This window comes from Muntiacus reevesi, chromosome 11 (assembly GCF_963930625.1).
Source record: "Muntiacus reevesi chromosome 11, mMunRee1.1, whole genome shotgun sequence".
Lineage (NCBI taxonomy): Eukaryota > Metazoa > Chordata > Mammalia > Artiodactyla > Cervidae > Muntiacus > Muntiacus reevesi.
The window spans coordinates 29,726,300-29,749,568 of record NC_089259.1 but is presented as its reverse complement, the minus strand read 5'-3'; the positions used below and the strand labels follow the sequence as shown (position 1 = coordinate 29,749,568).

Sequence of the window (23,269 nt, the reverse complement as noted above, 5' to 3'; positions counted from 1 at the left end):
AATGTGCTTTTCTTTTCCTTGCCTTCTTGCAGGTCTGAATGTCTGAAAGAAATGATCTAAGGAAGAGACTCAGGCCTTAAACAAACACTACCATTCTGCTAACCAGACAAGGACTGTCAATCAAACAGGGACTGCAGAGCTGGTCACGGCCATCCCAGACTGATGGGTGCGCGCTCTAGCACAATGCTCTTGGACAGGTGTCTTTTTCTCATGGGCCATAACAATATTTTATGCTGAAATATCTTAATGCTGAACACCAAAAATACTGGAGTGGGTAGCCATTTCCTCCTCCAGGGGATCCTCTCCACCCAGGGATAAAGCCAGGTCTCCTGCATTACAGGTGGATTCTTTATCAGCTGAGCCACAAAGGAAGCCCCATAACAGCTTTTTAATCTTAACACAGAACACCAAGAATACCAGAGTGGGTAGCCATTTCCTTCTTCAGGGGATATTCCCGACCCAGGGATAGAACCCAGGTGTCCTGCATTGCTGGTGGATTCTTTACTGACGGAGCCACAGGGAAGCCCAATATAATAACTTTTTATTCTAACCACTGAAAACCAAACTCCTTGCTCTTCCTTAATTCCTAGATTTCATCATTCCAGATCTTTCAGGTAATTGCTGGTGGTGAGAGTACTGATTCCAAAATCAGAAAGATCTAGGTTTCCTGGCCTGGACACTCCATCAGAATGTAACATCTGTGGTTTCCATTCATAAAACAAAGTTAAGAGTGTATAAATGGATGGACATTTCTGAAGAGGTCCATGGTGATACGCACATTCCGCCCCCAAAGACAGAGTCCTCCCCAGCCCCAGCTCAGGAAGCATCAGGGGCCTCCCCTTGACTCCAGCTTCATTAAGGAAAAGCTCCAGGTCTTTGTGGTTTCTGGGATCTAAAGTGCAAAGAAGTAGACATTCCCAGAAACAACCTGGCAGAGGGCAGCCCAGCCTGTCCGGGGACCAACATGATGCGAAGGAATCAAAGCGCCCGCCGGCCTCAGCCATCCCCCTGTGCAGGCTCAGGTCATTTAGAGCCCCATGTGGGAGAGGAGTTTGAGAGCCTATGGAGAGTCATGTTCTTAATGGCTTTGGAGATCTGTCTCCGACTTGAATTTTTTGGAAGGGCCTTGAATAACCCATGATAAGAAAACCCAGATGATGAAAATTCTGTCTTAATAGGGCCTTTAGTAGAGTCTGCTGCACACAGCAGTGGAGCCTCCCAGGGCCACCAGAGGCCACAGCAGCAGAGGAGTCTCACATTCTTTGGAGCTGGCAAAGCTCCAAGGAGAGAATGGTTTGGAAGGAGCAAGACTAGCACAGTCTCAGCCATGCTCTTTCCCTTCTCCCCTTTTCTTTAGGCATGCTAAGAGGAGGAGGGTTTGGGGTTTGCTAGAACCAGATTTAAATGATTCCAATTCAGGGAAAGTATTTAATTTCGCTAAGTCATGCTTGACTCTTTGTGACCCCATGGACTGTAGCCTGCCAGGCTCCTTTCTCCCTGGGATTCTCCAGGCAAGAATACTGGGGTGGGTTGCCATTTGCTTCTTTAGGGGATCTTCAAGACCCCAGGGAGTCTCCTGCAGCTCCCGCACTGGCAGGTGGATTCTTTACCACCTAGTCACAAGGGAGGCCCATCTTTAATTTATTTAAATATTAATTCTTAGGAATCCTGTGACCTTAGGAAAAGTACTTAAATTACCTAAGCCTCAGTTTTCTCATTGGAAATGGCAACCCCCTTCAGTATTCTTGCCTGGGAAATCTCATGGACAGAAGAGCCTGGCAGGCTACAGTCCACGGGGTCGCAAAGAGCTGGACATGACTTAGCAACTAAATAGAATAGTTTCTCATATGTAAGAATATTGTGCCTACCTCTCGGGACTGAGCAATATAATAAGTGTGGGTCAAAGTGCCTGACAATCCATAAGGGTAAGGTTGTTTCCCTGCCCTCTTCCCTAGCACAGAGCCACCCCACGTCCCCCAGAAGATGACGGTCAGAGATCCTCTGATGTAAGCCCCAAGAAGCTGCAGAGCTGCCCACACTCACAACCTGAAGGGCAGCTGTCCCCTCGCCCCCTGCCTGTGCCATGGTGTTCATGAGAGGCTGAAGCCATGGTAACCATGGCCTGTGTCCCCTAATCAAGAGAATTATAAATAGGAAGCTCTTCCACTGGACCAGTTGTCTTTAGCTAATGGGTTAAGAAGGGCAGAGACATTACTCACTATTATTTTCTTGGCCAAACAACAGCCTAAAATCCAGACTGAACCTAGGGGTTCAATCCCTGGGTTGGGAATATCCCCTGGAGGAGGGCACGGCAACCCACTCCGGTATTCTTGCCCAGAAAGTCCCATAGACAGAGGAGCCTGGCGGGCTACAGTCCATGGGGCCACAAAGGGCTGGAGACCACTGAAGCGGCTCAGCAGACTGAAAAGAAGGGCTAAGCACTAAAGAGCACTTTCCCCCCTTCACTGACATAATTTTATCCACTCCAGGCACATAACTAATCTTTCACATCTAAAGCTAGCAATCCAAGTTATCATCATTTCAGGTTCTATATACCTTATGTCAATGAACTAGATTTATGAAAAATATAAAAATATTTCACGGGCTTGGGAAGATGTGGACATGAGACCTCATGGTAAGCAGGGATACAGGATATGCTAGAGATTTTTCCAACCTACAAAGGTTTCCAAATTTACACTGTCTAAAAAGTTCTTGTTTAATCCACATTTTCATTCATTCACCTGAAGTAGAGCAGCAGCTTCTTGTCCTTTGTCTCCTTGAGGACCGTGCCCACAGCCTCAGCACCAACTCACATCCAGAGAGAATCAATTCCCCACCCCTCTGACCATCCCAGTGTGGCAGGAATGGCGCTGTATTCCAAGGCTTTGTCACCAGTTCAGATGGCTCCCGGCCCCAGGAAGGAGGCTGGGCTAGATAACTGGGTGGCGAAGGCTGCATGCAGGAGGGAGGCCCCATGACAGCCAGTGCCTCGGGGCCAGCTGCAAAGCTGCAAAGCCAGGGGACCGCAACTGCGTGAATGACCCAGCTGAGCCGCACCCAGATGTCTAACCCACGCGCTCATGAGACATAACGGATTCTCGTTGTAGCCCACTGTGATGTTTGGGGGCAGCTTGCTATGTAGCAAGACATGACAGATACAAATGCTCTCATGACTCAGGCCTGAGAAGCAGTGATTCACCCATGGGCAAGTGATATGCTCTTTCCGTATCTCAAAGTGTCCAGAGCTCACATAACACTGGGTCGTAAACGCCCTATAGATGCCCCGAGATACCCTCGGGGAGGAGCAGCAGCTTACCCTCTTGGAGTTTCACAAGAAGGGTCCCTGCACCCATGGTTCTGCCTGGCGTGAGGCCAGCTCTGTCTGCAACAGGGCAGCGACTTTGCTCATCCCTGGGGACAGACCCCTGGCATGTGCCAAAGTCAGCATAGCATACTGCTCCAACAGGGTACCATTCAGCCACCCAAAGCGGGACGCTGGTCCCAGCAGAGGAATTCAGACACAGGGGCTCAGTCAGACACACAAAGCATTGCCAGGCTTCTGCCAGCCTCTTGCAGGGTTTCTTGAAGTGGGGCTGGACCACGGTGTGTGGGTGGAGGTCAGGTCAATAGCATGGCATCTTTCCAATGACTCTGTAGACATGCAGCCACATTTCCGTGGAGGCCAGGCTGAGTGTCCTGTGGTGTGAGTCAGAGGAGGACGACTATGGTCACCTCACTGTCTAGACCAGCAATTCAGTCCTGGCTCCTAACTCACATATGATCGTGTGCAAAACAGACCTGCTCACCCCAAGCACTTTATCCCAGAATTCCTCTGCCAACATGTACTCTTCCTCCTAGACAGTTTCCTCACCTTGCATTAGGTGTCTAGTAATAGTTCTGTCTGACTCTTGCGAGTCCCCTAGGGACTGTAGCCTGCCAGGCTCCTCTGTCCATGGGATTCTCTGGGCAAGAATACTGGAGTGGGTTGCTCTCTCCTCCTCCAGGGGATCTTCCTGGCCCAGGGATGGAACCTGCATCTATCTCTTGTATCTCCTGCATAGACAGGTGGATGCTTTACCACTGCGCCACCTGGGAAGCCCTGCAGGATGTCTAGTAATGATTTAATTTAGTGCCTTTTCCAGATTGGCCCTGGAGCAGGTACCTCCAAGGCGGCCAGGCCTCTCAGCTGAGCCCTAGAGCAGGGAGTTTTTTATTTTGTAATTGGAGGAAAATTGCTTTACAATGTTGTGTTGGTTTCTGCCATACAACAATGCAAATCTGCCATAATTTTATATATATATACCTCCTCCCTCTTGAGCTCTCCTGCCCTCCCACCCCTCTAGGTCATCACAGAGCACCAGGCTGGGCTCCCTGTGCTACATAGCGGCTTCCCACGAGCTAGTATTTCACACATGGCAATTATACATGTTATTGCTACTCTCTCAGTTCGTCCCACTCTCTTCTTCCCCCTCTGCATCCACAAGTCTGTTCTCTACATCTGTGTCTCCACTCCTTCCCTGCAAATAGGTTCATTAAAGCCATTTTTCTAGATTCCACAATCACATGTTAATATTGGCTATATTCAGTTGTAATGAGGTGGATGAACCCAGAGCCTGTTATACAGAGTCAAGTTGATCAGAAAAGACAGACTTTCAAAGCGTGGTCTGTCTCAGGCCTCAGCACCACCAGGGATCTAGTTAGAAATGCAGATACTGTGCCCCACTCCACCCCCACCTACTGAATCAGGGCTCAGCGCTGCCCTTCGAGCTCTCCAGGTGATTTGAATCATGGGTAGTATGATGCCCTTAACCTTGCCGCCCACTGGAATCACCTGGGAACTTTGACATGACTCATGCCTGGGCCCCACTCAAAAACTCGTGATCTTACTGGATTGGTCAAAAGCACAGCCACGACGAGAGGATTCTAAAAATAAAGCTCCCCATGAGATTCTAATGTTGAGTCAAGGCTGGGGACCCTAGAGAAAAGGGTTTCACAAAACTCCGCTGGAAGCCTAATTACTGATCAAGGGCCACCCAAAGAGGCCTTGAGTTCAAGGGGTTTCCCATCTGCAAATAATGGAAGCCAAGGCTTTTCATTTGTACAAGGTTCACTTCAGGCCTCTTTTTCACAAAAGAACCTGATCACAGTTACAGCTTTGCCCGTGTCAACCACGTGGGTGGGTCTGTGGTTTGAAAGGAAACACATTCACACTGGTTAAATGGAAGGACAGCCACCCTGGCTGAGAAAAGGACCTGTAAGCAATCGTGGTAACCTGTGGGAAGGCAAAAGCGTTTGCCAAGATCTGCAATAATGAGGCGAGGAAGAAGGCAAGTGCCTGGCATTTCAAACCAGTAGGACGCACACAGGTGTGTTATCATCTGCAGGACAGCACGATGGGCCGATGACGTGCCCTTGACAACGGCTTACAGACAGCGATGCCCACCGTCCCAGCTTTTTACACCAAGTGACTTTGTTTCAGAAGCAAAGGCCTTGTAAAGCTTTTATTTGTGGTCAAAAGCTATCTATTTAATGCCCATTTATTGTATTTAATAGTATTTTTCACCAGGCCCTTACTTTCTAAGACCCAGGGTTTGGTGAACCCCGGTATCCCTGTTTGATCTGATGACAGGTCTAGGCTAAATCTAAGAGTTTGGGGGGGGGGGAAAGTCTTGAAGTAGGTCACAGGTGTCCCAACAGAAGACAGGGTCCAAGAACAGCATGGAACTCGGAAGAGGCTCCTGGCAGGCCTGGATCTCGTCCCTTGGTTACACAGGTCAAGGTAATCACTAAGGTGTTGGTGAAGAAGAGTGAGACCCTGACATCAGAGCTAAGAACCCTTTACTAAAATCAGTATTTCTCCATTTCTAATGTGCAAAACCACATCTGGGGACGTTATTAATATGCAGGCTCTGACTCACTAGGTTCCTAGGGATGTTGGGCCATGGACCACACTCTGAGAAGTGCGTTGTGGGCATGTGCAGAGGATGGAGGTGGGAATGGGAGCTGAGGAAGGGAGGCACCAGCTTGAGGCTAGATCAGGGCATTCCGATTTTTTCAGAACACGTTTCACACCTAGTAGGCTGATCCTGCCAGGAACCCATGTGCATGAATAGTTGAGGAGGACCCATTCTAAGGAAGGAGGAAGCTAGGCGACTAGCAATGAGGCTCCTTAAAAACAGAGGCTTGATTCTGAGTGTGTCTTTGTCATTCAGATCTGCAACAGGGTGCAGCACCCAGTGACTCAGGTTTCAGTCTATCCAAGAACAAGTAAGTCAAAGCAATAAATAGTTGTGGCTTATAGTACAGTAAAAACGGTATAGAGCACCATGGGGTGAAGACAAAGGAGCGCTTGGCCTCTCACTCATAGAGGCTGAGACAGAAGGGCTGCACAGACCACCCCCACCCAGCCTTGCCAGCCCAAAGGCCTCAGGGAAGCATCGTGACCGAACCGGTGGGCTCCCAGGACACAGGCATCTCAGAGTTGAACATCCCAACTCATTTCCCAGATCTTAGCTACTCAAAACAGAAGACAAGTATTGTCTATCAAGAAACAGCTTCTTCAAGGAATCAGTTAACAACTGAGCTCCACGAACAGGCAGGGGTACTGATGACTCGGAATAAATTCGTAGCTGGTCAGAGAGATTTCTTCTTTGAAATGATAGTGTGGCTACATCATTCATTCCTTTATTCCAACATTTACTAAGCGCATCCATGCCAGGCATGACACTAGGCACCAGGGATCTAAGGAGACCTAGGACACAGGCTCTCCACTCCAAAGAGCGAGGGCAGACACATGAACAGAATACTAAAGATGCAAGATGAGAACAGGAACAGGGGCTTACATAGGGGCTATAAGAAGAGACTACATACAGTAGAAAAAACCAGTTCTTCAGTCTGGGGCTCCAAGGAGGAGCTCATTGGGCTAGGAATTTCTCAGCTGAATTTTGAAGGCAGGGGAAGAAAAGATGCAGAGAGAGAAAAAAGGGTCTTGCAGGCAAACAGCAGACAAAGTGGAAAGCCCATCTAAAGAACGGTGAGTTAGTTCTTTGATGAGGGTAGCTTGTGTGTCTGGGGCACGGGGTGTGTGGAGGGAAGTGGTAAGAGATGAAGCCAGTGCCATAGCCACAATTATTCAAGCCGCAGCATTTCAAAAGGAGGGTTCCAGCTGTTCACAAGAAACATTAGTCTTCTCACCAAATCTTTCAGTTTACTATAAGCAGCCATCATGTTGATATTCTTAAGTAAACTCCTTAGGGGCTTTAAAGTTTCTTCATATTAAAAAAAGATGCCAGCTTGGTTTAATAAATTACGGCACAGCCATACCATGAAATGCTACATGGTCATTCAAACTACTATTGTAAAGCATTAATGGCAATGTGCTAAAATATAAATGATGTTTTAAGTTTAAAAGGCAATTTAAATAGATTTTTTTTCCACTGAGGAGCATATAAACACACATCTACCACTACAATATGTTCATATGATCCTAATTTTATGTGAGTAAAAATATGTATTCATGTATTAATGATAGGAAAGAAGACTTAAATATATTCGATAAAGTGGGGAAAAAAAAGATTTTTTAAAAAGATGCCAGCATTTAAAAAGAAATCTTAGCACACACATATTTGAACATCTCTACTTTGTTTGGGGTAGAGGAAATACAAAACTGAAGAAATGTTATCTGTCAGTTGAACACCAGGTTCTATTCCTGGGTATGCCACCAGCCAATTGTTAACCTTGAAAAAAAAAACACCACTAAACTGCTCATCTCTGAAAGGAGTATATGGACCCATGACATCCCACCGAGCGCTCACAGTGCACGCATTTGTGAAGTGAGAGCAGATCCCTCAAGGAGCTCAAAATCAAGGAAAGGCGCAATAATTAGACATGGCTCTCCGGCAGCCAGCTTTACCAAGACTGATGGGAAATCCCCAGGAATTCTTGACATCCCCCCACATCCGCCCAGCAGCAATGCAGGAAATCTAGTCCACTATCTTCAGCAGACTCAATGGGACCATTTCCTTAATGAAACCCCCCTGCAGTCCCAGATACTAAGCCAGAGGCTTTCCTTTCAAGCCCTCCCTCCATCACCCCATTCCTCCCATTTCCTTCCCCTCCCTCAATCTGGTATAAAAATCCAGTCCTTTCATCAGCAGCATGCAATTTCCAAGGCACCCAAGTGTGTGAGGAATCAACAATGAACCTGGAAAGCATCTGGCAGGAGATCTTGTCATTCCTTGCAAGCCGCTCCAGAAGACTGAAGCCAACAGAACAGAACGGACTGTTTCACGAGGTCCTTTAAACCAAACCCAATAGATGTTTTTACCCATTCCTGATGATACATTTTTACTTAACAAAAATTAAGCCCAGTGTTATTTCAAATGTTCTTCCTCCCCTAGCCACAATGAAAAATCATGATAGTTACTTGATATCCAACTCCTGACTGTGCAATTGACAAGACCCAGGCTAATGCCAGCCAGCTCTGCATTTAACACCCAGGTGCCAAGAGAGTTTCCTTCACTCTGTTCTCACGCTTACTCACATGTACATCTCAATTTAAAGCACTACAGAAGCTACTGATACTGTTATTTGTTTCCTGCTGTGCAGAATTCCCAAGCCAGAGTAAATATCGGTCAAAACTTTGTGATCAACTGGGTAACCTTCCTCAAGGACACCAATTGTTTTTTGGTTGATATAAAACTTTTGGGGGCAATATATCATTTTGAACTTCTATACTGTATACATTCAAAGGAGATTTAGACTATCTCCTTGATTAAAAACCAAGTGATTCTTAGGTCTATTCTAAAAAGTCACATAAAATAGGTTCATGCTTAAATAAGAGGTTTAGCATCCTTGTTGGAATAAAAAACTCTTTTTGATTTAAGTTACTTGGGGAGCAAATAGTGAGGATTAATTTAAAAGCCAAGAAATAAATATGGGTTTTTACATGACTGGTCTCCTTAGAAGAGATCATGGAACTAGAGTTATGAAGTAGACTCTATATCACAGTTAAAGATTCTGTTAGTTAAAAAAAAAAAACCCAAGGTCATGATCAGTACTGGCCTGGGCATCCTCTAACAGCTTAGTTCTTTGAAACCTGATAAAGAGAAAGCTAATCGATGTGAGAGTTGGACTGTGAAGAAAGCTGAGCACCGAAAAATTGATGCTTTTGAATTGTGGTGTTGGAGAAGACTCTTGAGAGTCCCTTGGACTGCAAGTCCAACCAATCCATCCTAAAGGAGATCAGTCCTGGGTGTTCATTGGAAGGACTGATGCTGAAGCTCCAATACTTTTGGCCACCTCATGCAAGGAGGTGACTCATTAGAAAAAACCCTGATGCTGGGAGGGATTGGGGGCGGGAGGAGAAGGGGACGACAGAGGATGAGATGGCTGGATGGCATCACCAACTCGATGAGCTTGAGTTTGAGTAAACTCCGGGAGTTGGTGATGGACAGGGAGGCCTGGCGTGCTGCGATTCATGGGGTCGCAAAGAGTCGGACACGACTGAGTGACTGAACTGAACTGAATCAGCTGGAATCAGGTGTGTTTCACTAGTGACTAAGCAAATCCAACGTGATTAACGGTAGCAGGGGAAAGTCCACTGTCTTTTCAGCCCCAGCTCTGGCATCGCAGGGCTTATCACCCATTCTACAAGCAAATGTAGTTAAGGGAGGGAGAAAAAGAGACACTGTTCGGTCTATTTCCTGGAATTATTCATTGATTTTTGAGATTCGGCAAAGTTTCCCTAGAAGTAACCATGTATCCTAACATCTGAATTTTACATAGGAAAACATAAAACCGACTTATTGCTAATGTTGACCTAAAAAACACACAACATGCGAGTTGCCAGTTTAAGTTTTACTGGGGACAAAATGAAGACTGCAGCCTGGGAGACAGCACCTCAGACAGCTCTGAGAAACTGCTCCTAAGAAGCAGGGCAGAAGGTCAGTGTATATGAAATTTTGGTGCCAGGGGAGTACATGAAACCAGGCACATATTCTTCCAGAAGGTTTCTACCAGTCTCATGAAGCTGTTGCTGGTCATGAAGAACAGTCATCAGCATTAAGGATTTTAGTGATTGTCTAGATATGGGGAGATACGTGAACTGGGCTCCTAAAATTGGCTCCTAAGAATATCTAACTATCTGAAGACCTGTCCTGCCAGTCTTTCCCCCAGAACAGGGCGCCTCACTCGTGCTCTCCACCCTGAACTACTTCAGGGGGTGTTGAAGGTCAGCAGCTGCAGTAGCACATGAGCTAATCCTTGTGGAGATAGCTGGCGGGCATCCACGGCAAGTGCCAATTTGTAGTTGACACTCACTGGAAAAGCAACTGGATAGCCTATCACAGAATTTATCAGGGAAAGAAAAAACTTAAAATAGTAAATAAACAAGGTCAAAGTATTCAGGAACTAGAGTAGGTGACCACCTACAATTTATCTGCAATGTGATCCATCATTTGGAACACCAAAGGTGCTATGTAATTAACATTCCAAATGTGCAATTCTGGGAAAACAAAACCAAGAAAGTGCGGCTTCATAAACTTTGGTGAAAACAAAAAAAGTTGCTAGGCAAATTAGTTGGCTTTTGAAAGGTTACACTCATTTTGGAAATGGGAATTTTTGTCATGTACATTTTGATTTTATATCATTAGCTCCCCTCAGGAAATTTGCAAGTGAGGCATTTCCAATTAGTTGTAGCAAGTTATACATGTTAGCTACTCAAAAACGCAAGAAAAATGGGGAGTTGACCAAAAGGGTCTGTGGCTTTCGTCAAAGATGTGGTGCCTTAAAATATGAAAATGAGATTTTGAGCTGGAGAAATGACGACTAGTATCCTTTTTAGAGGGAGTTTACAATAAAGAGGACCTGGAAGTATCTGAATTATTGATGTGTTTTTATTTCCCAGGATATTTGGAAGAAGGTAAATATATTTTTTGCAGGGGAAGGCCATTATCTCTTGTATTAAAGAACCTCTGATTATTTTATATCTCAGTGCACACCCACACACTATCAATAACTCATAAAATTACATAGCACCCAACAGTGAGCAGAGCTGGCACCTGCAGAAATCCACAGGGCAGAAACTTGGCCCCTATCTAGACACCGTTCCCTAGACAGGAGCCCCTTTGGTCAGTCTGAAAGCCCTGATGAAGTTTAGAAAGCAGGTAGCTGATTGTCTTACAGGGAGACAGCTGTGCACCCTTGGGGAAGCCTGTGTGGTTTACAAAGTCCCCATTAGCAATTACAAACCCCAGCAGCTGATAGAACATTTCCTGTACACGCAGGTGAAGATGTTCTCACCATGCCAAAGTTTCTCTCCTGCTTTCTCCCTATAACACATATGTATAAAAATGCTTAAAAATTCACAAAAGAGTTCCAAGATTTCTGCCTCATTTAAGTGAAATAGAAGAGGAATCATGAGAGAATCTCACTCGAGGTTCCGAAAAGCTTCCACGGATCTAAGATGCTTTTAACCACGAACAGAGCCATCCTTTGCCAGTTTTTGAAACAAAATAAATCTGTGTGAAGCAGAAAATCCAATAAAGCATATACATTTTCCTCCATGTTTTGGATTCACAGTAATTTACCTAGATTTACTTTTACATAATAGACAGAGGGACTTCATGTAATTAAAACGCTCCAAGCAATTATATTTCAAAATACCATGACTTTGCAAACCCCCAAATGTATTTTTGAAATAAAAAAGCAGTACTCCACTTAATATAGTTGTTTCAGCAACACTTCAGTTTAGAGCGCAACTAAGTAGGAATCCGTTTTGCCTTCTCGGTTTAACAGTTTCATCCATCTAACTGGAAGTATTACTTGTTATTTAGAAACTGAAGGATCTTCCCACTGAGAGAGAATATTTAACTGTTACTATCTTTTGAGTTTAACAACCATTAAAAAATATATATGTCAACCCTCTGGTTTTCCTTCTCAATAATCTTTTCAATAATTTATTTTATGTTACTGCATTTTAGTTCATACTATACCTTTGCCCCAGGACGCTTAAAAGCCAGGCGCTCCAAAACCTGGCTTCCTGCACCCACCGAGGCTGAACCAGGGGTCTTGGCCACTGAGCCGAAACGGCGAGCTCGAGCCTCTAAATGCCCTCGAGTTTTGGCGCCCCGGTGGGGGCTACCTCCACACTAACCCGCGGGCAACCTTCTGGTCCCACCGCCAGTTTCCCCGACACCCGACAAAGGCGCGGACCTCACCGATCCCTCAAATCGCATCTTTTGTTCTAAATCGTTTCCTTCCGGAACTTAAAAAAACTAGACCTGTAATTCTGAAACTTAACGGGATTTGGGTCCTCGACTGCCCTCGGCGGCCAAGGTCACTCAGGTCGGCGACCTGGGCGAGTAGACCCCCGGCCGAGTCTCCACTCCGGGGGCTGCGCGAAGCGCGCTCAGGCGCCGCGAGCAGCAAGCTGTGGCGAGGAGTCGACGCCGGGGAACGTTCCCCTGGACGCGCGGGCTCGGGGGCCCCGAGCGGCTCGAAGGGTACCAGCTGCCGCCATCTCCCGGGATCCGTGTGCTCCCGCCGGGCGCGCGACCTCCTCCCCAAAGGCTCACCTCCTTCCCTCGGGAGGCGCTACGTCGCCGTCGGTGCCCAACATCGCCCAGACCTGGTCTCAGCCCAGACCCCCGGCAGCCTCGCGGGCATCCTCGGAGCCGCTGTTCCGGGGGGCCCCCCGCGTTCCCGGCCAGATCCTCTGGGAACAGGCTCTGGATGTCTGGCAGGTCCGAGCGCGCGGCATTCCTTGAGCCCAGAACCGGGGTTGGGGTCAGTTGGCTTGTGGGAGGTCTCCAGGCCGACAGAATCGGCGGCTCTAGGCGCCAAGGGGCCGCTGCAGCGCGGAGCCCAGCGTGGCGATGCTCGCGGACCCCAGCTAGCTGCTCTCCGGGGCGCCCACCCCGACGGCCCGCCGGAGGAGAAAGGACGTCAGGGCCCCAGGCGGGTAAACCGCAACTAGAGTCCCGATCCCCTCGGAGCCCAGTCCCGCCCCCCCCCCCCCCGCCCCGGCGGTGGGGGCGCCCCAGCCGCGCCTCACCTGTGAGCAGCAGACCGCCGAGCAGCGCGCACAGCAGGACCCCGGTGTCCCAGCAGCTGACCATGGTGAGCGCGACGCGGCCTGTTCGCCCGGTGCCCGCGCTCCTCGCGGGCGCCCGCCGCAGCCGATTCCTTCTCGCTCCTCCGCCGCCGCCGCCGCCGCCCCCGCCGGCCCTGCTCTCCCGGCGCTCCTCTCTGCAGCTCCAGCTAGAGACAGCCACTTCCCCCGGTAATCCTCGGAGCCCGGCGTCCTCTGGCCGTTGCGTTCCAGCCCCGGAGCCCGCTCCGAGTCGCCGCCGCTGCCGCCGCCTGGGAGGAGTCAGGAGGAGTGTCGCTCCGGCGCGCTCCGAGCCTCCACCGGACCTCGATGAAGAGGAGCCGAGGGCGGGGGCGATTTATAATCTTTCCCCGGCCCACTTCCTACCCCGGCACCTCCTTCCAGTGACGTCAAGGGGTCCCCCACCCCTCATCCGCCTCCCCACCTACCCTCTTCCTCCGGGACCTGACTCCCTACGGCTCGGGAGCGGGCGGGGGCCGCGGCGGGCGGGGGCGCGCGTGGGGAGGCTAGGGCGGCGCGGCCCCGGGGGCGCCGACCTGCAGGTTCAGGGTCCTGGCTCCCGGCTCCTGCCCCTCTCCCCTCCTCCTTCCCTTCACTCTCAGGAAATCCTTGCCGTCTCCCTCCGCCCGGCTTACTCAGCCCTGGGGGCCGCCCGAAACTGGGAAGGGGACGGGGCTGGCCCTCCACTGCCCGGCCCCGAGGGCGGAAAGTCCGACCCTGGGAAGAGAGCCGCGCCTCCTAGACGGTGTCCTTGACACGGAGGGGCGAGGCGCAGGCCGGCTCCATCCCGGTTTCCATGCTCTTCCCGCGCCGTCCCCCCGCTCGCCCTCCCTCCCCCCCCCCGACTCCCCCCGACTGTCCCCAGACGTCTAGGACGGCGCCAGACACCCTGGGCACAGGGGTCCGCGCCAGGAGCGCCCGCGGGGACCCGACGCTTGGCTGGCACCTTCGAGATGACCGCGAGGCCGCCGGGGTCCCTGGGGAGCGCGTCTGTGTCTTTTCGGCCTCACAGATGAACCCGCCCAAGTCACTTCCTAAACCCGCCGCTTCTAGAAGCAAAACAAGCAATAACATTACGATACCTTTTTAAAGGCCGAAACGTGAAGCTGCTCCTGCAACGTTCAAGGGCCGAGCGCTTGAACTTGATTAAATGCTCGAAAAGAATCTTTTCTGACGGCAGCTTGCTCCGCGAGGCGAGTTACTCCACTGCTCTTTGAACAAAACCGGGTGAAATTAACGTGAGGCACTAGATCATTTGCGATGACGCCAATTCCACCTTGTTCCCCAGTTATGTCTACATTAACTCAAAGGCTGATATCGTCCCAGGCTCCACAGAGCAGCCCTGTCTTACCCCTGTAAATACCGCTGGTTTGAAAAATACTTATATTGAAAACTGCCAGATTAGTCACGATAAAAGGAGTGTGAAGGCTCCTAAACCCGGGGCCAGCGACTCTTCCTGAAGGACTGGACGGCCTCCCGCGCGGCAAGGTTAGGCAGACCTGGAGTTGCCACACCCCTGGGGTGGCAGGGCCAGGAGCGGTCCCCGCCGCGGGCTCTCCACGCGGGAACCGCGCGTCTGCGCAGCGGGCGCTGGGGCGCGGGAGTCGGAGCCCCACGCGGCTCCGAGAAGAGGGAGACCACGAGGAACCTGGGCGCGCCTATCGGCTTCTCCACTTTTGCTGCTTTTCCAGGGCTCCTATCCCCTCTCCCTGGCTCTTTCTTTCTCCTTTCTCAAGCTTGACTCCTTCAAAACCGCAGTATCATTCCGCGAACACTTCGTTAATTACGAATCGCAGGGTTAGAGGCTGACAACGGATCTTTCTTGCGACTGATCCCCCCCACCCTCGGTCACATTCTGGGACACACCCGCAGAGCCGAGGTGTCCCCCTTGCCTCACGTCAGAGCTCCTTATCCATTCCATGCTCTCTCCCCAGAAGCGGCTCCGCATCGCCCTTCTACAGCCCCTCACGAAGCCGAGCATCGTGTTAGGACCAAAAACGCTGAGATAGGAAGATGTCTTCCCAGGGGGCTTAGTTCTCTGGAGAGGAGATTGATGCGTCAAAGAGTATATGACATGACAGTTCGAGGATGCCAGTGCTGGAGGGAGCTTGAGTCCAAGATGGGCACAGAGATGAGGCGCTCTGTCCAAGAGCTCAGGAATGTTTCTTAGGAAAGACACTTAGCTGACTCCGGGTGGGGTGTGTGTTGGTGGAGGGGGGCTCGGGGGGAGGAGCAGTCCGTAGGACAATCTATTAAAGTTTATTACAACCCTTCAAATGCTATTTGAGACACAACCCTCCACATGCCTGCTGCCAGAAATGAATCTACATTGAGTTTATTTGTGAAGCCAGAAGGGTTATTTGATGGACAGCTGAAACAATTTCATAACCTCAGACGTCCATCAGCAATACTAGTATATTGTGCATGCTCTGTCGCTCAGTCGTGTTCCCACTCTGCGAATCCATGGACTGCAGCCTGCCAGGCTCCTCTGTCCATGGGATTCTCCAGGCAAGAATACTGGAGTGGGTTGATGTGCCCTCTTCCAGAGGATCTTCGCCACCCAGGGATGGAATCAGCATCTCCTCCATCTCCTGCGTTGATTGGCAGGTGGATTCCTTACTACTGAGCCACCTTGGAAGCCCATAAACCACCTGAAAGCCCATATAAGCCTAGCATATTGCTCAGCGATTTAACGTTAAGAGCCCCAGTGGAATCTAACTTAATTTACACCAAAACCATTCTGCACTGAATGATCTCGCACAAATTTCCCAACTATCCTTTTGAAAATTGCAGGCTTTTAATTATAGTCAGCAATTTATCTACTATTTCTTATTTCGTTACTTGGATTAGCCTCCTCACAGAGAACTCAAGATGCTACAAGTTGTCACAAGGTTTTGTTCTCATTTCACTCTAGCTCATAAATTTTAGCATTGAGAAAAAAGAATATTTAAACTAGAATGATGGAAAATAAAGGTATGGTTCGAAGCCCTCCCCCCACTGAAAAGATATAATACTTTTGAATGAGAATAGGCTGCAACACTCTTCCAACTAAATCGCGAACTAAAGGGGTTTTATAGATAATAGTGATGGAAAAGATCAATTTCAATGTGCCTGGTGGGCATAAAAAGGTATTGAAATACACTATCTGCTTGCTTCCTGCTCAGATACAAAAGAACATTTCATCTGCTGCAAAACCAGACACTCTCTCTTGTTATCAGCTACAAACATTCTCTTGAGGATTCCTATTCAGAGGCAGACTATTGGTAAAACCAACAGCTTTAATATTCAAGACTGAACAACGATATGGGAGGGAGCGTCATGTGAGAGACAGGAGGGGACCCAGGGGCCCCGTCTTCCTTCAGTGGATCAAGCGTGGAGCCAATCAGCTTGCAGTCACGAAGGCTGTCAGGACTTCTTCGTTCCCTCGTGGGTTAGGTGGCTTTCAGAGCAAAGAAAAACTGCTCCACGCTACACACTGCATAGCATACTTATGTGTGGTTGGTTACAGGAACCAAATGACTTTTTAAAACCCTTCTGTTATATGAAAAAAGGGAAAAGAAACCCATCTCCCAGCACATCTCTGCTTCACAGCTCAGCCTCTGAGATCTGAGTACTACATAGTCACAATCTTCCTTGGGGAAACTGCTGAATTCACCAGGCAGGTACACCCATGGTTCCACTTCTCCAATGCTGATAAGTTCTGATGGAGTTCCTTAGGGAACCTCCACCCACCCACCACTCTTCTTTTGACTCCACCTGCTTCACTCCATCCCTGACCACCTGCTCCTCACCTGGGTTGGTGCTGCTGCTGTTCATCTCATTCTGACTGATTCAGGCAATCAGCTTTTTTGGAGCCCGTGTCCCCCAGCTCTGGTCTCCTGGTCTTCCCTAGGAGCTGTGACACGGACCCTGTACTTTTGTTACTGCAGCCTAAGATCAAAGGAGCCCTCTCTGTCAGCCACTTTGTACCCTAGAGGCTTGCGGGACGCGCTCTTGGTTAAAAGACCCAAGGCTTTTTCATCGGGAACCGTATGAACTCGCTATACTGGGCCAATCATAGTGTTTGATGACCCATATCGCAGACCCTTTGACACACTTTTTAAAATGTTCTTGTTTCATTTAGTTTATCTTTCTGGCCTGTTGAAATCTTTCTGGTCTCCAATTCTGCCATTCAGTGCATTTTTTATATGTCCTGCTTCACATCATCCAGAAAATAGGACAAATGTGCCTTCTGCCTCATCATTAAAATCACTGACTAGGGCAGAGCTCAAAGAATGGAGGGAGGGAGGTGTCTGCAGAAGTTAAGTAAACCAAAGTATTCTGTGTCATTTTCTCTAGCTGTGGGCTTCCTAGGTGGCACAATGGGAAAGAATCCACCAGCCAATGCAGGAGATCCTGGATTGGGAAGATCTTCTGGAGAAGGAAATGGCAATCCACTCCAGTATTCTTGCCTGGAAAATTCAGAGGAGCCTGGTGGGCTGCAGTCCATGGGGTCTCAAAGAGTCAGACACCACTGAGCCCTCATACAGGCATCTCCAGCTGCATCTTCACCGTGGGAGGCTGCATGTTAGCTTTTAACCATTTACCATGTTATTATTCAGGAATAGTCCTTGCAAGAGGTAATAAAACAGGTGAGTTTTATTCAAGGTATTTTAGCAAAGTTTAAAAAAAAAAAAGCTCAGAAGGAGATAATCAGAGAAGACTGGGGCAGGAGAAAAGGCAAAACAGAAAAAGGACAAATACCTAAAGGAAAAGCAGCTGGCTAAGGAAGCCTGCATAATGGTTATCTATTCAGTAGATTGAACAACTTTTGCCAAAGATTAGTTTTATCTCAGTCTATAACTGTCGGCTACTGATTTTTATTTTTATTTTTTTAATGACATTACTTTTAATATAGGGCTTCCCTGATAGCTCAGTTGCTAAAGAATCCACATGCAATGCAGGAGACCCTGGTTTGATTCCTGGGTTGGGAGGATTCACTGGAGAAGGGATAGGTTACCCATTGTACTTTTCTTGGGCTTCCCTGGTGGCTCAGCTGGTAAAGAATCCACCTGGAATGCAGGAGATATGGGTTCGATCCCTGGGTTAGGAAGGTCCCCTGGAGAAGGGAAAGCCTACCCACTCCAGTATTCTGGCCTGGAGAATTCCATGGACTTTATAGTCAATGGGGTCGCAAAGAGTCGGACACGACTAAGTGATTTTCACTTTTAATATACTCTTAGTTATAAAACATTTTAGACAAATGCAGAGATGAGGAACAGGCTGGAGGATGAATCATAACCCACGACTCAGCAAACCTACTGTGATGTCTTTGGTGTATTTCATGTTAATCTTTTCTCAGTGCATTTTTCTGTGTTTCTATAGAACCTTCATAATTATTATATTTAATAGCTATGAAATATTATCTTACCGCTGGACATTTCACTTTCACCATTATAAATAATTCCAAAATGAATTTAATTTGACACTGGAATGTTTTTTAGTCAGTTAGGCACATACAGACACTCAGTATCCATTCCTCTCCTCCCTACGAGCCGCTTTCATATACAAACACACACTCGCTCACACACACACACAAACACACACACACACACGTTAATATTCTTGCCTCATTTGAGACTTGCATCAGCTTAGTCCAAACAGTGACCTGGCAAGCGATCAGAAGGAAAAGTTTTGTGTTGTGGTGCATAATCCAGAAAATGTATTTTCTCATTCAGTAATGAGAAAAAAAAATTTTTTTTGCACCCATACACAATCCCGGGCCAGTCGTATTGAAAACAGTAGCAAAGAAGATTTAACAATTGCCCTCAAAGGCCTTACAGTTTAAGAAAGCCAAATTTCATGAAACATTAGGAAACAATTTATTGCAATTAAAACAATTTTACAGCAAGAACAAGATACAGTTGTGAGCACAAAAGGAATTACTCATCACTGGACTGGGAAACGGTTTTGATGGTAGTATCAGATTTGTGTTGGTAGAGATGGGAAGGCATCCTGATAAGGAGAAAAGAGAAGAACCCCAACTCCGATGGGGGGACCATGTGGGGCAGGGGTGGCCAGTGGAGGAGGGAGATGACCAGGGAACAGGGAGACAACCTCCAGCAGGTAAGGCTGAGGGACCTGGACCACCGCTGTGTGTGCTCGGCTGTGTAGGTAAATTTAAACGTGTTCCATCCCGCCAGTCCTAGGAAGCGATGGTTTAGGATGGTTAGACTAGCATATAGGGGATTAAAGGGAAATAAGACTGAAATGAACAGAATAAACTATTAAATAAACCTATGAAGAAACAAGCTATCAAGAGGCAATAGTTCCCTGAGTCACACGGCAAATTCCCACTGGCTGTCTATTTCACATATGGTAGTGTATATGTTTCCATGTTTCTCTCTCAATTTGTCCTGCCTCCTTCCCCCTCTGTGTCCACAGGTCTGTTCTCTATGTTTGTGTCTCCATTGCTGCCCTGCAAATAGGTTCATCGGTGCCATCTTTCAAGCTGGGACTCTGTGACAACCTAGAAGGGTGGGAGCGGGTAGGAGGTGGGAGGGAGATTCAGGAGAGAGGGGACATACGTATACTTATGACTGATTTGTATTGGTATATGGCAGAAACCAATACAATATTGTAAAGCAATTACCCTTCAATTTAAAATAAATTTTAAAAAGAAACAATAGGATAGAACTGTAACAATTATGGGAAGGACAAACCAAGAGGACAGGTGGCTCTGGTTAGTAGATCAGAGAGGGGATGGAGAGAGAAATTAACACCAAGGTCAAGGTGAGGAGCCCAAGAGGAGCCAAGAGAACCCCAAGTTTCCAAGGAGGACTCCAAGATCTCTGAACATTGCCGGGAAGGGGAGGCTGTTGCGATGAGGATGGGGGTGGGGGTGGGAAATACAGGGATAGACTTGTTAGTTCAGCCAGGTTGAGGAGAGTGGGCAATTGAAAGCAGCCTACTTTATTTTCCTGCCTGAGCCAAGATAGGGTTTAAAGTGATCCAGTGACTCAGGTCCAGACATTTTAAGGAAGTAGAAATTCATCATCTGATAGCTGTATCCTAATGCTGGACCAAAATCTTATTTACTCAGAATGTCTAAGTTTTATGCAATGGCCAGGCTGTAACTAGGAAGTTTACTAAAAGCCATGAGTTGGATTCCCGCGTCTGGGTGAGCAGCAGAGCTCTCCTCCTTCAGCCCTTGCATCTTCCAAAGTTCCCCTTCCCCAGACACAGCCTCCGGGCAGGTCTGCTGGCTGCTTCCGTGGAAGACCATCCCTTTCCTTCCTGCATCTCTTCCAGACTCCTCCCAGATGTACTTCTCATGCATGTCAGCAGCAGCAGAAGTCAGGGAGTCACTCTCTACCCTGGACCGTGGGCCCATCTGAACCAGAATTCAGCCAGAAGGCAGGAGCGTGGCCCTGGAACTTCCAAAGATGCAAAATCTGGCAAAGCTGGTATCAGATGCAAAATGAAACAGGCTTTCTTCACAAGCATCCTAGGCAATTTAGGAACAGAAAGACAATACTGTAAGACAATTGGCCAATTTTTTTCTAGAACGTGTGAAGAAGCTGCAAAGGTTGGGAAAAGATTCCAGAAGACTGAAGAAGATAAAACATGGAATCATAAAATTTTAAAGTACAAATGAACCTCAGAGAAGATCATGTCCACACACTTGATCTTTCTTTAAGGAAACAGGCAGAGAGCTTTGCCTACAGTGAACCTGAATCTGCAGGACCTCCTTGGGCTTATGGATTAGACTCCACCCCCTCCCCCCCCTTCCCCGGTCCCCTGCCCTTCTGGTCTCATAATACCAAGTCTATTAGATGGAAGGTGAGTGCTGGTCCCTAAAGACCCACTGCTCCATCCCCTGGATGAGCATGAGATGATCTGATGAATCAGCTGATGCTAGGAAGGACCTGCCTGCAGGTCAGCTCAGTTCTGTCAGGTCAAGGTCATCACCTTTGGGCAGATGGTCACCTGCACTCAGAAAGCAATCTAAAACAGAGAGCCCAGCACTTCTGCTAGTCTAGGGCAGTGGGCAGTTCCTGGGGCCAGCCTGCCAGGGGTGCTCTGCCTCTGGCTGGGTCCATGGCCTTGAGCAAAACTACTTAACCTCCTTGGGCCCCAGTCCCTTACCCTGGGACGTCAGCAGGGCTGATGATATAATGGAGTTGTCATGAAGACTAAAAGAGAAATCCTTTAAAGCACTTATAATAGTGCCTGGACCTAAATAAACACTAGGTGCTACCTCTTATGACATGGGTAGTATTTGTTCGGCAAGCCCCCTGCACTCTCCCTATTAGTAGTCTTCTACTACCTATCCCCATGGGGTGGACTGCACGCCTGCTAAGTTCCAGGTCTCCCCTGGGATTGGGCCTTGAATGGCCCACCACACTCTCCACACGGCAAACCTGTTTCCTCTGACCCTAGGGCATCATTTGAGACCTTGTCTCCTGTCTGACTTCAAATGTCCTCTGATGCTGATGGCCTCAAGTTGCTGGCCCAATTCTCAGATGCCTGTCTGCTGAATAGCTGTTTTGTTTTTTTATAATTAAAAAACATTTTTTTTTAATCATGCTGTTCGGCTTGTGGGATCCTAGTTTCCCGACCAGGGATTGAATCCACATCCCATGCATCGGAAGTCCTGAGTCTTAACCACTGAACTGCCAGGAAAGTCCCCTGCTGCATAAGTAGTACCTTTCAAAGCCATTTCTGGGCCCAGCTCATATCATCACATTCCACGGCTTTCTTTCCTCTCCACCCTGCCCAGGTCGGCCTGCCCATCCCCTCTCTCCGCGGGCCTCTGCTACGGAAGTTCTGGTGTAAAACCATAAACTTCATATAAAACCCGCTCCTTTAATAGGAAAAAATTTTGGTCCATGAAGGTCAGCAGTTACGGGAGACACCTTGGTGAAGCCTCCCCTTCCTCCTTTCATCCCAAGATCTCCTTGCCTGAATTTCCCATTAATCCCCGCTACCACCATGGAGCTGGTCTTTGGGGGCCCAGCGCTGCCCTGCAGTGTCCCACATGTATGGATAAAAGCTTCCCTTACCTGCCATGAGCTGGGCTGAAAATGACTGTCAGTGTTATTGGGACCCCACGAAGGGGTCGGATAAGATCACGGCCCCCTCCCGAGCCTACCACAGGATGCTCTGCTGTCCACGCTGATATTCCACGTGACCTAGGTGAGCTCAAGGACTAGGAAGAATCCATAGGGAAAGGACTTAGAAAAAAGCTGCTGGCCTGTCTGGCCCTCCGGTGACCACCATTCCTCCTGCTTGACTGGGCTAGCTGCGGCTTGCTTTTGCCTTTGCCTATGGGCTTCCCTTGTGGCTCAGACAGTAAAGAATCTGCTTGTAATGCAGGAGAGCAGGGTTCGATCCTTGGGTCAGGAAGATCCCCTGGAAAAGGAAATAGCAGCCCACTCCAGTATTCTTGCCTGGACAGAGGAGCCTGGTGGGCTACAGTCCATGGGATTGCAAAGACTCCGACACGATTGAGTGATAATTTTTTTTTCACATTTGTTCTCTAGGCTTAAAACATCCCCCTTTAAAAATGGTGGAAGGATAAAAATGGAGGATAAAGGAGGAATCCAGTGACTTCAGTATCTAGAAAGAACAACAGTTATAATTAACAAGCCCTTCAAATATGAACTCAGTTTAGGAAAGCCCCAGTGACTCACTCCTTACAGATGAAGAAAATGAAACTCAAAGTATTAAGTGATGCATCCAGCTAAGGCCACAGGACTCAGCCTAGGACATGCGTACAAGAGACAAGAGTCGGGGTTTCTGTCCACAGCGACGGTGTCAGGCCTTGCAGATGAAGACTCACTTGAAAACATGGTTTTATGTTTTGTCGTGTGTGGTATCTGCCGTCATTGATAGAGTTAGGTGATTTGAGGAGCCTGACCACACCTAGAAACTCAGAAGTTCACAACAGGACCACAGGAGTGCCATTAGCTTAAGAGACTCTCTAGGACCTTGAAGAAAATTTCCTGACCCTCAGCCTGGTCCCCAAAATTAAGAATGGCCAGGGAGAGACTTCCCTGGTGGTCCAGTGGCTGGGAGTTCCCCTCACAATTCGGGGACACTGATTCGGTCCCTGGCTCGGGAGCATCCCACATGCCACAGGGCGCCTGGGCTCCTGCTCCACAAGTGCTGAGCCCG

General features: G+C 48.3%; 1 protein-coding gene across 2 annotated transcripts in view; it reads right to left on the bottom strand.

The window, feature by feature from the left end:
- The window catches only part of FLT1 (fms related receptor tyrosine kinase 1), a 198,930-nt gene extending 185,329 nt beyond the window's left edge, over positions 1-13,601 (bottom strand). The window contains exons 1-2 of one of the 2 annotated variants that reach the window (XM_065901623.1): positions 13,540-13,601; positions 13,055-13,416 (exon numbers count right to left, since the gene is read on the bottom strand). In XM_065901623.1, coding sequence (XP_065757695.1) covers positions 13,055-13,118 — 64 coding nt within the window. In that variant the 5' untranslated portion in view covers positions 13,119-13,416; positions 13,540-13,601. Of the gene's footprint in view, positions 1-13,054; positions 13,417-13,539 lie in introns of those variants that run through there. The other variant, XM_065901622.1, reaches the window with a different exon arrangement.
- Positions 13,602-23,269: the final 9,668 nt, after the last annotated feature.